Source organism: Euprymna scolopes, chromosome 37, assembly GCF_053919585.1.
Source record: "Euprymna scolopes isolate OS-2025 chromosome 37, ASM5391958v1, whole genome shotgun sequence".
In the NCBI taxonomy this organism is placed as follows: Eukaryota; Metazoa; Mollusca; class Cephalopoda; order Sepiida; family Sepiolidae; genus Euprymna; species Euprymna scolopes.
The window spans coordinates 8,597,493-8,612,492 of record NC_136518.1 but is presented as its reverse complement, the minus strand read 5'-3'; the positions used below and the strand labels follow the sequence as shown (position 1 = coordinate 8,612,492).

At 31.8% G+C, this 15,000-nt stretch overlaps 1 protein-coding gene across 1 annotated transcript in view; it reads left to right on the top strand.

The window, feature by feature from the left end:
- LOC145261074 (G protein-coupled receptor kinase 3-like) overlaps window positions 1–15,000 on the top strand; it is a gene marked incomplete in the record, with an annotated part of 298,219 nt that overhangs the window by 265,981 nt on the left and 17,238 nt on the right. The window contains 1 exon segment of the mRNA XM_080119245.1: window positions 10,341–10,489. Coding sequence (XP_079975371.1) covers window positions 10,341–10,489 — 149 coding nt within the window.

Below are 15,000 nucleotides of genomic sequence, written 5' to 3'. Positions count from 1 at the left end.
AAAGAACCCTGCAAAACAAACTCTCACAAAGACAGACAGACAAGCAAAATTCACAGCTTTAGATATAGAAGGTGCGTAGTGGAATTGAGAACAGCTTTATAAACAGATAATTATGTGTTTTTAGTAAAAAAGCGTTTTCGAAGGTAAAAAAAGATAAAATATTGTTTCGTAATTTTATTAAAGTTCCTTTCAACTTCGATATGCAAAATATGAATTGTTGAACTGTTCACATCGGATGGTATTTATCTTGGACATTATTCGAATTAGAAATATTTTGGGGGGTTATTTAGTGTTATGATGGTGCGCATTAACCATTTCTTTTCTTCTTTTTTCTTTTTTCTTTTTTTCTTCTTTTTCTATTTTTTCTTTTTCTATTTTTTCTTTTTCTATTTTTTTCTTTTTCTATTTTTTCTTTTTCTATTTTTTCTTTTTTTATTTTTTCTTTTTCTATTTTTTCTTTTTCTATATTTTCTTTTTTCTTCTTTTTTCTATTTTTTCTTCTATTTTTTTCTTTTTCTATTTTTTCTTTTTCTATTTTTTCTTTTTCTATATTTTCTTTTTTCTTCTTTTTTCTATTTTTTCTTTTTCTATTTTTTTCTTTTTCTATTTTTTCTTTTTCTATTTTTTCTTTTTCTATTTTTTCTTTTTCTATTTTTTCTTTTTCTATTTTTTCTTTTTCTATTTTTTCTTTTTCTATATTTTCTTTTTTCTTTTTTCTATTTTTTCTTTTTCTATTTTTTTCTTTTTCTATTTTTTTCTTTTTCTATTTTTTTCTTTTTCTATTTTTTTCTTTTTCTATTTTTTTCTTTTTCTATTTTTTTCTTTTTCTATTTTTTCTTTTTCTATTTTTTTCTCTTTCTATTTTTTTCTCTTTCTATTTTTTTCTCTTTCTATTTTTTTCTCTTTCTATTTTTTTTCTCTTTCTATTTTTTTCTCTTTCTATTTTTTCTTTTTTTTTCTTTTTTTATTTTTACACTCCTTACATAGCTTGAAAGATTAAGATCTGAAAAGTCAAACGTTGAGTGTTTTTTTTCTTTTGCAGTCAACTTTTTGCATCTTCTAGGATTTCCACCAACGATGTATTTACTCATTAAATAAATTAAGGTTTTCTTATGCTGTCAGTGTGTTGAGAATGTTACTTCAACAATCTGCAAAAAATGCAACAGAAAACATTCGTACCAACTTGATACGAAGTGTCTTCAATAAGTTTTCAGACGTTTTTTCATATTGGCACTTTTCTTGATAGTACACGTATGAAACTCTAGTCTCCATCAAAGTAATCTTCTCCGGCTGCAATGTACTTGTATTGTTTCAACAACTTTTGGAAGGCCCTATGGAAGTCCTATTGTGTGAGATGTTAATGACTCTTGTCACAGCCTCTTTCATCTCCTCGATTGATAGCCTCTAAGGTTTTCCTTCAGCTTAAGGAATAACCAAAAGTCACAGGGAGCAAGGGCTGGACTATAGGGAGGGTGAGGAACTGTCTTGATGTCCATCTTGACCAAATAGTCTGTGATCTTTGCTGAGAACTCTTGGGTAAAACTTTGCGCAAATCTCCTGCATCTTCAGTTCCTCACAATTGTGTGTACAGTTCCCACACTGACATCAAACTGTACATTTATTGTCTCTATAGACACACGAGGATCCTTAACCATAAACGTCCTGGATATGACCTTAAACTATATCCAGTGGTGAGGCCCCAGCTTGTGGGCTTTGGGGAGTGTGGAGCCACCCTTTGATTGACATTGCTCCCAGGTCCACTCTAACCCGGAGTGGTAGTACCTGTTAGGGTCCCAACTATGGGTTAAATAGAAACCGACTTGAAAACAACAAATATATTCCATTTAAAATATTTTCTTCAAAATCTTTGGATTCAGCATTAAATAATCTGAAAAGGGTTGATATGCCGTAAAACAAAAACAACCAACCAACTAAAAACCATGAAATTCTTTATTTGGCCAATTCTAATGTTCTAACTTATTTACTCCTCCCATCATCCCTCATAGACTCCCTGGCTTCCTTGAATCTCTTATGCCACTCAAAAACTGATACTCGATTCATATAAGATGGTCCAAAAACAGTCTGAAGCCTTCCATACGTTTCTGTGACATTTTTTGTCCAAGTTTAAAACAGAATATAATTGCATATCGTCCTTCTAAAGTGTCCTCGCATCCAAATTGCATTTTTGTAATTCACCAGCTGTGACAATCAGGCTTTAGTAGGATGTATTCCAATTCCTGCTGTAGCTGTTTGTTTTAACCTGAAATCATAAAAAATTGGTCAGTCATCTTATAAGATGCATAGCAATAACATACTGAATTTTCAAGAATCTGCGACAATTTCAAATACCTGTACAAAAAAAGTCTGGAAGCTTATTTAACGCATCTCGTACTTAAGCGCATAAAGAATGGCTTCCTATGAAGGATAATTTTTTTTTTTTTCATCTCATTATTTTTTAGGTGTTATGTTTCAGCAATTTATAATCAAAGGGTTGATACGCCATAAAATGACGGACTAAACCAAACATTTCCTTCGTTCCATTTGTTGATGTATTTTTATTTATTTATATATATATATATATATATATATATATATATATATATTTTTTTTTTTGTTCAAAATCGCTCTTTCAAAATCCTTTTTTTTAATTCCTCTTCTCTTGTAGCCAATCAGCGTTCATAACATTGTTTATTTCAGATTTACCCCCCACCCACCCTTGCCCCATCTTTTACGCAGCAAATACACATATCACGATTACCGCCACTACTTATCACCACTGCCGGCACTACGACTAGTTATCCTGCTTTCCTGAAGCAATATTCCTGTAGTTTACACATGTTGTTGTTTTTGTAGTCGGCAAAATATTTGTCTGATTTTATTAAGTTTTCTATATTTTTTTTTTTTATTATATATTATTCAAAGAACATGTTATTAAATGGACTCTAGTTTCTAAAAGACGTACTTATAGAAGAGGAAGACATCTTCTACGAGTTGCAATGATTGCAAAAGGTTTACCCCCTACCATTATCAACAAGACACTCTGCAAGAACCACTGTGTTCTGTTAGGATCATCTTCTAATCTGGCCATAATTCAGCCAATCAGTCAAAGGAACCTAATTGAGATTGTCATTCCTACTGATGCATGCGAAGAAAGATGAAATGCACACATACATTAGTGGTCTATTTTGTTGGTTTGAAAATATAGGTTCTTTTTTTTTTATCAACTGCCATAAAATTTTAACCATAGAATAGTATTATCTTCAAAAAGCCTGCATATTTTCATGTAGTTTCGTCCCATAGAACTAAAGATATGAGCATTTCAATATTCAGTTTGGCTACCAGTGGATATATATATATATATATATATATATATATATATATATATCACTGGGGGGGGCAATTTTATAAATTCCAAATATGAAAAATATTTGGAATCAAGTCTTCCCTTGCTAATATTTCAGATCAGAGGTTTTTTGAAAATAAATATATATATATATATATATAGTCATCCACATACAATACTGTTTTGCTGTTTCACAGCTCATCGGTGCGGCTAGACAGGCAACTACCTCAAGCCAGGATTGAAACTCTACCGTCTGTACAATAGCCAAGGCTCCTAACTATTATGCTATCGGTGGCTGCTGAGCGAGTCGTGAGTTTAACGAGGTTTTGATATCATCCGAAATACCTAAGCTGGATTTGTTTACACAAAGAGCATCGCTTTATACGCTAATGGTAATTCATGTATCACTTCTCAATATGCTCCTCAAGATGAGGAGCATTATATATATATATATATATATATATATATATATATATATATGTACGACAGTAAAGGCTCCTAACCACTACACTATTGGTGGCTGCTGCTCGAGTCGTGAGTTTAACAATGTTTTGACATCGTCCAAAATACTTCCGCTCAATTTGTTTACACAAAGAGCGTCGCTTATATGCTAATGGTAATTCGTGTATCACTTCTCAATATGCTCAACTCAAGATGAGGAGCATTATAGTCATCCACATCTTGTTTGCGTCTTTTTTTCATCTCTAGAAACCTCAAGCTTGACATGAATTACTATTAAATCTTTTAAGTGTTGAGGCATTATTTTGAACAAAGATGGCGGCAGTAAATCAAATCCGTGAAGAATCCATGCAGTCCCGATTTTGAGTGTTAAGTAATTCTTAGTAACAAAGATGGTGATGAAGAATCCATGCAGTCACAATTCTGTCGTTTTAAGACAGGCCCACGGTGAACTGATTGAATACGAAAGGACTTTTTCATTATATCAAAAAGGGGGGGGGGAGTAAAATGTTTTTGAATTATGAGGGTATGACTCCATTGATTCCGACGATCATTTTTATAACCACAAGTTATAACAATCAACCAATCAGAAGCTTAAAAAATTATAAAAAATGTTGAATTTTTGGATTCAATCAGTTCGCCGTGGGCCTCGGTCTCAAAACGACTGAATCATGACTGCATTGATTCTTTGCCGCCATCTTTGTTACTAGGAATTACTTAACACTCAAGATCTTATTAAAATCAACATGATTTGCATAACTATATCTCCGGATTCATGTCCAGGATGTTGAAATAAAGACACCATGGGTCGTCTCTGTTAACACCAGTGTTTTTCATCAATGGGACAGTGCTAGACTCCTCCTGTTTTCTCCCAGTGAAGTTTTTTTTTTTTTTTTTATAAAATATGGTTCCACTGTAGAAAAGAATTGTGAATTACTTTAAAAACAAAAAAAAAAATAAATGGTGAACAGTCTTCATTTTATTTTTCTTCAATAATATGAGGTGACGCTTTGGGATCATCTCCCTTTTTTCGTTCATTTTGAAAAAATATTGTATATGCAAAATGCATGTAATGTTGCAGTGTTGTCTACTTTTTCCATTTTGTTTTGTCGGTGTGAATAGTTTTGTGTTTCTATGGAGATGAAGAAAACGATCTTTACTTATAATCAGAACGAGCTGGCAATTGAAAACCCTTATATATATATATATATATGCATAATTATTTTATGTTGTTTTGTGTATATCATTGCCAAGTGCATCTATTTGTGTCAAAAATGATTTTGCAGTGCACACTTATTTAACCTGGTCTCCTCTCATGATTAAATGCATCTGTCAAGTAAAATACGACTGAACCCAACATATTTGATCGGAGGAGTTGCTGTTATAAATCATTTTTCCAGCATAAAGGCTATCCTAAAGATGAATCGGTAACGGTATTGAATTGTTGGTTGGTAATAGGGAGATGTGTGCATGGCAATTCTTTTTGGACCCAAATCATCGACTAACTCCAATATCCATTTTGGGATATTATTATATAGCCAGTTGTGATCACTGCAAATGCCTCATTGGGACAGCATTTCACTGGATTGACTTGACTTTGGTTTTACTTGATTACACCTGTGTATACCTTTTGTCAGAAATGAACTTTCAAACATTTAACTTATCTTTTTTTGACAATTGATCATGTTTGTTGTTTCTTCCCGTGCAGGTACCTGGTGTCAGGTTTATTATTTTTATTTAAATCACGTTTTGGTACATCTGATAATTATTTTATGCTATTTCTTGCATATTGTCGCCAGGTGCCCATATTCTTGCCAAAAGTCATTTCTCAGTAAGCACGATCAGGACATTTAACACAGGGACCCTCAATCAGTTTCCTCTCATAATTAAATGTAATGTGAAGCATAACCGAACCCAACACGTTAGATTGGAGGATTTGCTGTTATAATTACATTTTCGCAGCATGGAAGTTATCCTAAAAACGAATCAGTTACATTAGTATGGTAATGTGGAACTTTCATCCTTCTGAATAAACTGTTGGCGGAAACACGGAGATCTTGAATCGCAGAAATACTTGGAAGCAAGTGATGACTCAAGACCGTGAGAACTGGGGAACAAGTTTACGAAATATCAAAACATCTGACTCTTCAACGAGGGAAAAATGTTATTAAATGAATAGAAAAAAGAAATATGTGAGGGGACAAAAATGTGAAACTTTCAAATGATGTTCCCTTAATCTCAAATCGGAATAGATGATGTGTAACATGTACACACGAAGACCCAACACGTTGTAGCAGAGTATGTCACAAGGAACATAAGACAAGTAATAACCCAACTCCCCTTTTTTTTTTTTTTTTTTTTTTTTTAACCGTTTATTTCTGCGAATAAAACGTGATTGTGCTACTTCTCTCTGGCCTCCGTCCTTTCGTCTTTTGACTTCTCTCTTCCCTTGACTTGAACACAAACAAGTTGATTCAAGCTAGTACCACGTTGACACACAACACAAGGCCAGCATTAAAGGAGGTGCAAAGGAAAGGGTCCTGGATATGACCTTAAACTATATCCGATGGTGAGGCCCCAACTCGCGGACTTTGGGAAGTGTAGAGTCACCCTTTAATTGCCATTGCTCCCAGGTCCACTCTGACCCGGAGTGATAGTATCTGTTAGGATACCAACTATAGGTTAAATATAAACGGACTTGAAAAAAAAATATATATTCTATTAAAAAATTTTTCTTCAAAATCACTGGAGTCGACATTAAATAATCTGAAAAGGGTTGATATGCCGTAAAACAAAAACCAACCAAGCAAAGGAAAGGCGATCCTCTTAGGTCGGCCATTTTTTTTGGATCTGCATAGGTCCACAGAGCTTCCAGCAGATTATGCAGTAATGTATAATCTTGCTTAGTTTTCTTTCCGCTAACGACCCAAAAGCCAGCAGAACGGACTGCACTTTCTGTAAAGTGATGATCCTGGTGATGTTCTCGCTCACAGTGATGTCAGATGAGTAGCTTCGCTATATGGAGCTTATAATATAAGTGAACATCACCATGATCAAGTTTAGCTCTTTGTGTGCGACTCCAACCCTGAGAAGACAAAGGCAAAGATAGACATGAGGTCAGGAGGAATATCTACTCGTCCCCCCCCCCCAAAAAAAAAATGTGGCATTTTTAATTGGGACAAAAATAACTGTATATTTCCATCAACACAAATGAGATCTCTTCATACGTCAAGCAATGAGCATATCCCTATTCCAAAATGGAAGGATGGCCTCAACAGACCAAACAGATACAACACTTTGGTCCTAGTGAAAATGTATTAACTTTTCCCCCTATTGTTCCTATTAATTTATCTCACCATGAGAACAAAGTTTGATACAAAGTTGTTGTTTTTTTTTTAAATCCAGCTCCTCAAAATTAAGCATTCTAAATTGGGACCAATATGAAAAAAAAAAAATTGTTTCAGTCTAGAATTTCTTTTCCTTCTGAATAAGGACAGAACTGATACTACAGTTTGATCCTATGCCGAACAACAGTGTATTTCTTCAGGTGTCTGTTGTACCCAGTAAAAGAAAAAAAAGTTTCCATAGGATTATATATAATATAATATTTATAATCGGGTTATATATAATATAATATTTATAATCGGGTTATATATAATATAATATTTATAATCGGGTTATATATAATATAATATTTATAATCGGGTTATATATAATATAATGTTTATAATCGGGTTATATATAATATAATGTTTATAATCGGGTTATATATAATATAATGTTTATAATCGGGTTATATATAATATAATGTTTATAATCGGGTTATATATAATATAATGTTTATAATCGGGTTATATATAATATAATGTTTATAATCGGGTTATATATAATATAATGTTTATAATCGGGTTATATATAATATAATGTTTATAATCGGGTTATATATAATATAATGTTTATAATCGGGTTATATATAATATAATGTTTATAATCGGGTTATATATAATATAATGTTTATAATCGGGTTATATATAATATAATGTTTATAATCGGGTTATATATAATATAATGTTTATAATCGGGTTATATATAATATAATGTTTATAATCGGGTTATATATAATATAATGTTTATAATCGGGTTATATATAATATAATGTTTATAATCGGGTTATATATAATATAATGTTTATAATCGGGTTATATATAATATAATGTTTATAATCGGGTTATATATAATATAATGTTTATAATCGGGTTATATATAATATAATGTTTATAATCGGGTTATATATAATATAATGTTTATAATCGGGTTATATATAATATAATGTTTATAATCGGGTTATATATAATATAATGTTTATAATCGGGTTATATATAATATAATGTTTATAATCGGGTTATATATAATATAATGTTTATAATCGGGTTATATATAATATAATGTTTATAATCGGGTTATATATAATATAATGTTTATAATCGGGTTATATATAATATAATGTTTATAATCGGGTTATATATAATATAATGTTTATAATCGGGTTATATATAATATAATGTTTATAATCGGGTTATATATAATATAATGTTTATAATCGGGTTATATATAATATAATGTTTATAATCGGGTTATATATAATATAATGTTTATAATCGGGTTATATATAATATTTATAATCGGGTTTTATATATTTATGGTTGACTGTTTGTCTTCTGTTTATTAAGTTTCCACAGACCAATCAACGGATTGAACTCGCAGTGTAGTAAAAACAACAAAATTCTTTATTTCGACATCGTATGAAATCAAAGTAAATATTTGGGAATAATTCCAAAAAAACTAGAACTACGAATTAATCTTGAATTAATGATTTTGGATAATTTTTATTATTCAGATTACTGTTCTCATCTTGGATGCAATTCTCACAACTTTTTGGCCGATGTAACTTCCGACCTTTTTCAGGTGCATTCGAAAGATGTATGCGAACACCACAGGGAACTGTCTCACCACCGATTTCGACTGAACTGTTCTATATCTGTGCCTAAATCAAAACGTGGATTCCATGAACAAAGCTTCTTTCTTAGAACTGCACGCCTGTGGAACTCTGTTCCGTCTGCCTGCTTCCCTCCGGACTACAACTTGGATGTCTTCAAGTCTAATGTTAACAAATTCCTAATGAACCGCCCCCTTAAGTAAACACTTCATCAAATCTCCACACTAACGTAATGTACTTGCAATAACCCTTATCCCTGAGTAGCTTCCGGGCCTTGATAAGTGGTGATCACTGTGTAAAAAAAAAAAAAAAAAAAAAAGGGCTGCGTTTTTCAATCAGGTTCACTAGATCTTGGAATCGACTTCCAAGAGAAGTAATAAATACGCCAATCAAATCAAGTCCAAGAAAGATATAAATACCCAGTGGTTGAAAAGGTGGGAGAGAAATAAATACCCAGTGGTTGAAAAGGTGGGAGAGAAATAAATACCCAGTGGTTGAAAAGGTGGGAGAGAAATAAATACCCAGTGGTTGAAAAGGTGGGAGAGAAATAAATACCCAGTGGTTGAAAAGGTGGGAGAGAAATAAATACCCAGTGGTTGAAAAGGTGGGAGAGAAATAAATACCCAGTGGTTGAAAAGGTGGGAGAGAAATAAATACCCAGTGGTTGAAAAGGTGGGAGAGAAATAAATACCCAGTGGTTGAAAAGGTGGGAGAGAAATTAATACCCAGTGGTTGAAAAGGTGGGAGAGAAATAACCAGTGGTTGAAAAGGTTTTGTATAATTCTGTTTAGAAGCTCCCCTAAAAAGAGTAAAGTTCTGCTGCTCAGTTTGTGGAAAGCGATTCTAGTGGAACAATACAGCAATTCCTATTCCAGTAGCTTCTTTCCAAGAACCGCAGGCTTGTGAAACTCCCTTCCTGCTGACTGTTTTACTCCTACTTTTAACATTGGTCTTTTCAAGACTTAAATAAATAGGCATCTTGTCTTTTGTTCTTGTTAGCTCCTTACATTAAGTTGCTTCACGCCTTGTCTGGAGCGATTTCCTTTAAAGAAAATGTGATTTGAACAGGTGCTGCATGGATTTTTACCACTGTTTCCCGACACTGAATCTTGTGAAATGAATTTTTTACATTTTCAAACTTTGTAATCTGTACAGAATATTGACCGGGGCCTTTTAATTTATTTCACAAAGGTAGCTTGCTCTTGTCCCATCAGCCATGACCAGGCAGAAGTCTTAAATAATTTCTAATTGAAATATATAGTATCATAATAATATGATATGACCTAAAACTATATATATATAAACCTTCAACCTCCAAAAGACTGTCACTTAGTACTAACTGATTATTACTTAGCACTTTTAAATTACCAGTTCATAAGGTGGCATCAACAGAAACGTTGCGAGAAAAGCATCCAAGATGAGAACAGTAGTCGAAATCATTCAAATAATATAAATTATCCAACCTCATCTAAAAAAATATTGAAACTCTGATATCTAAAACTTCTGCAGAATTCTTTAAAACTTTTGTCATCCTAATTCCAGGTACAGATGTGATTGTGGAGGGTGAGATTCTGAAGCTTGGCGGTCCATTCTTGAATTCCTGGCAGAAGAGGCACTTACGACTCTATCCAAATCGTTTAGAGTTCTACCAGAAAAACCGTGATGGTGGAATCCAGAAGAACAAAGTCGAGGTATGTCGGACTTTTTTTTTTTTTTTTTTTTTTTTTTTTTTTTTTAGTCCATTTTCATGTCGGACTTGTTTTTTTTGTCCATTTTCATGTCGGACTTGTTTTTTTAGTCCATTTTCATGTCGGACTTTTTGTTTTTTTGTTTTTTTTAGTCCATTTTCATGTCGGACTTTTTTTTTTTTTTTTTGTCCATTTTCATCCCAAAAAAGGCATGATGCCACTTTAATGTAGGGGGCTACTATCGGAGACATAAGTTGCAGGGATACTATGTAGGGAGTTGAGCAGCAAGATGTCTGTTCACATTACACTTGAACTTCTGCATGTCAGTATAGTTGGGGAAGCAGGAACCTGGAAGGGAGTTCCAATGTCTAGCAGTCCTAGGGAAGAAACTATCAGAGTAGAAGGCTTCTTACATCTAGGGATTTCTACTGTGAATGGGTGGGATTTTGCTGCTTGTTGGGTTTGTCGGAGCATCCACCATTAAAATACTTGTAGAACAGACAGAGGGATGCAACATTTCATCGATGGGACAGAGGCTGAAGCTTAAACGACAATTCAGGACCTATTAGGTTGCCAACTCTCTTTTGAAAGCTGTCCAGCAGTGAGAAACTAGTAGCAAATGCACCAGCCAAAATACTTTAATTTCTGCTATTTTCTGACTTTCCGACATGGAATGGCGCCAATAAATGGGCAGAATTCTCTTTACCTGAATCTGTTAATGGATTCCTGGTAGGAAACGGTATAATTTGATAATTCCTACATTGTCACCCAAGTTCCAACACTTTTCGCCATCGCTGCTATGTTGTGTCCCTGCTCTTGTTTTACAACTGCCTTAATGGAATGTGCTCTGACAGACTTGCAGCTTTAGTGCCTCAATGTAAATACACCACCACCCCACTGACTAATCTGGCAAGCAGCAAAACATCACTGTAGAGCACTCCCCCCACCAGATGTCGGAAAGCCTTCTACTCTGAGTTTCTCCCCTGTGTTTCCTGCTTCCCTGACTACTAAAATGCAAAAAGAATTAAATGTAATGTGAATAAACATTTCGCTGCTCAACTCCCTACATAGTGTGTCTTGTTTGTGGTTGCTTTGAGTAAAATTGTATGTATGTGTACACGGGTTTCAGAAATTTTTAATGACTTGCTATTCAGCACAAAAAGATATCAACTTGTGTGTGTGTATATATATATATATATATATATATACTAGCTGTACCCTGGCACGCGTTGCTGTGGCTCAAGTTGGTGTAATGGAAGAATCCCCATCCCCGCTGTTTTAGCACCCCGAAATCTGCCCAGCAAATATGTTGTTATATACGAATGTGAGACGGACATTTCCAACCAAAAAAAAAAAAAGAAGGAAAAAAAAAAAGGAAGAGAATAAAAATAAATGGGTTCCTAGTGCCGCCTCTAAGGAAAAACTTGAAGAAAAAAAAAATAAATAAATTAAAAAAAGAAATAAACGATGAAAATGAAGAGAAAGGCATCGAACAAAGTGAAATGTAATGGAAATGATGTATATGTTTTCATGAAAAAAAAAAAGGAAAGAGAAAAAAAAAAGATTGGAAAGACAGCAAACAAAGTGCAAATAAACGGAAGAAGAAATGAATCCATGTAATTTATTTTTGTCTTTTTTAGTGTTAAAAAAATCCGGCTGTATTACAAAGAAAGGAAAGATGTTCAACTTGCTGAAGGAAGAGGAAAAACGGAAAGAGAGAAGAAATAAATAAACCAAATGTAAAGTTCGTAGAAACAGAAACAGATGATAGTTTATAAAAATTATTATATATTAATATATATAAAAATTATTATATATTAATATATATAAAAATTATTATATATTAATATATATAAAAATTATTATATATTAATATATATAAAAATTATTATATATTAATATATATAAAAATTATTATATATTAATATATATAAAAATTATTATATATTAATATATATAAAAATTATTATATATTAATATATATAAAAATTATTATATATTAATATATATAAAAATTATTATATATTAATATATATAAAAATTATTATATATTAATATATATAAAAATTATTATATATTAATATATATAAAAATTATTATATATTAATATATATAAAAATTATTATATATTAATATATATAAAAATTATTATATATTAATATATATAAAAATTATTATATATTAATATATATAAAAATTATTATATATTAATATATATAAAAATTATTATATATTAATATATATAAAAATTATTATATATTAATATATATAAAAATTATTATATATTAATATATATAAAAATTATTATATATTAATATATATAAAAATTATTATATATTAATATATATAAAAATTATTATATATTAATATATATAAAAATTATTATATATTAATATATATAAAAATTATTATAAAGAGTTGATTTAATCTATTGCTTTAATTATGCCATATATATATATATATATATATAATTTTTGAATACCTACAGACACTAGTGTTTCATCCTTTCGGGAATCTTCAGTGCAGGGGGGTGTCACGATTAACACCGATCGAGAGATTCAAACCCGGCAACGAAGCCATCTCTGACTCGTATATATATACTAGCAGGCCGCCCGGTGTAGCCCGGTTATAAGATATGCTTAAATATATTTTAATTCATGCAGATTACATATTTACTGTTACAGAGAAAATTCTCTATCGATTATTATATTGCTACTAATATATAGTAGCAAAATCCAAACTAAAAAAAAATCCATTCATGATGTGAATATGCCATCAGCTAGAATTGAAACCAAAACATACATTTCTCCACCCTCATTTGTTAGCCTCTGAGCCACGCCTATACTATTGCTGAGTTAAGGGCGGAATAAATTCAAAAATTAATATAATAATTACATGAATGATTATTTCAACGTACTTAAAGAAATAAACAGAAAGATGGTCAACATCTTAAAATTTAGATTATATACCTTTCTCATTTATTTATTTATGCGTGTGTATATATATATATATATATATATATATAATTCATCTATCATTATTTTTTTTCTAAAGATAGTATCATCGACTGTCAAAAACAAGATTCAAGCAAGCAAGGGTGCAAGGTCCAGTTATATATATATATATATATATATATATATATATATATATATATATAAAATTTATTTATTAAAAACAGTAATCTACGGACGCACATGTTTTGAAGCCCTACTCCTCTTCAGTGTAGCTTGACTGTTGGTAGGATTCGAACCTTGGACCTTATGTATTTCAGTCCAATGCCCTAATCCATTCCGCTATGTTGCCATAGACGATTTATTGCTTTGTTTTTATCGTTCATCTGTTTACGTGGTTTTGTTGTTGATTTTTTAAACAATATTAAGGTTAATATCTCCACCTCGGAGAACCAGTGTTTTTCTTAGAAAGTCACCCATTTTTTATTTGGACAAATTTTTTTATTTATTATTTTTTAAAAAACGGTAATCTATGGACACGCGTGTTTCAGAGCCATATATATATATAAGTAACCTTGTCTGTCTATACATTTATAGGTTAAAAAATAGGCTTTTAGCTTATATGTGCATATGGCCGTGGCTCAGAGAGTAACAAATAAGATTTGAGAGCTAAATGTTGTAGTTTTGATTCTAGCTGATGGTACCCAAGTCTTTTTAACTTTTGAAATCACTATCATATGAATCCCAAGATTCTATTACTGGCATTGGTTTCACAATATTTCTGTAGTCAGAATTCTTTCTAGAAAGATGTCAGATTTTTATTGGAGGGACCACGGGAAGGTTGCCAACATTCTCAGTGAAAGTGATTTTTGCAAAACGAACTGGATTTGAACTTGGAACACCCAGGTTGTTAATCTTCCATTAACCACCATCACTTCGTCAAATTGATATTGGGTACAATATAATAATTAATATAATAAATGATAATTTGCTCTATAATAATAATAAATAGGAAATTTACATGAATTAAAATATATTTAGGCGTATTTTATGACCGGGCAATGCTGGGCTGTCAACTAGTTTCATTACAAATCAATGAAATCGTGTAATGATGACCAAAACCTGAAACAAAATATGTTATTTAATTGGAATTCATTATTGAGATGAGTTTTATTTATTATTTTTTATTGCGGACTATTATCCTCACCTTTTTCTTAGTTGTTTCACAACGTTTCGGCCAACTATTCCTCTGGCCTTCATCAGGTGGTAACCGCGACGGAATAGGAACTCTTCGGGGCCTGTGGCACAGTGGATAGAGACGTTGAATCTCTTCGATTCCAGGTGAGAATTGTCTGAAGATAGCGGTTTCAATCCTACCCAAAGCTGGCCAGAGGCTTACTTGGCCAAAAACATGGTGAGACGACAACAACTACAGAAGGCAGTAATTGCCGAGGATGCAGTTAGAAGATTCGGAGTTCCTATTCGTCGTGGTTACCACCTGACGAAGGCTAGAGGAATAGTTGGCCGAAACATGATGAAACAACTAAGATGAGGATAATAGTC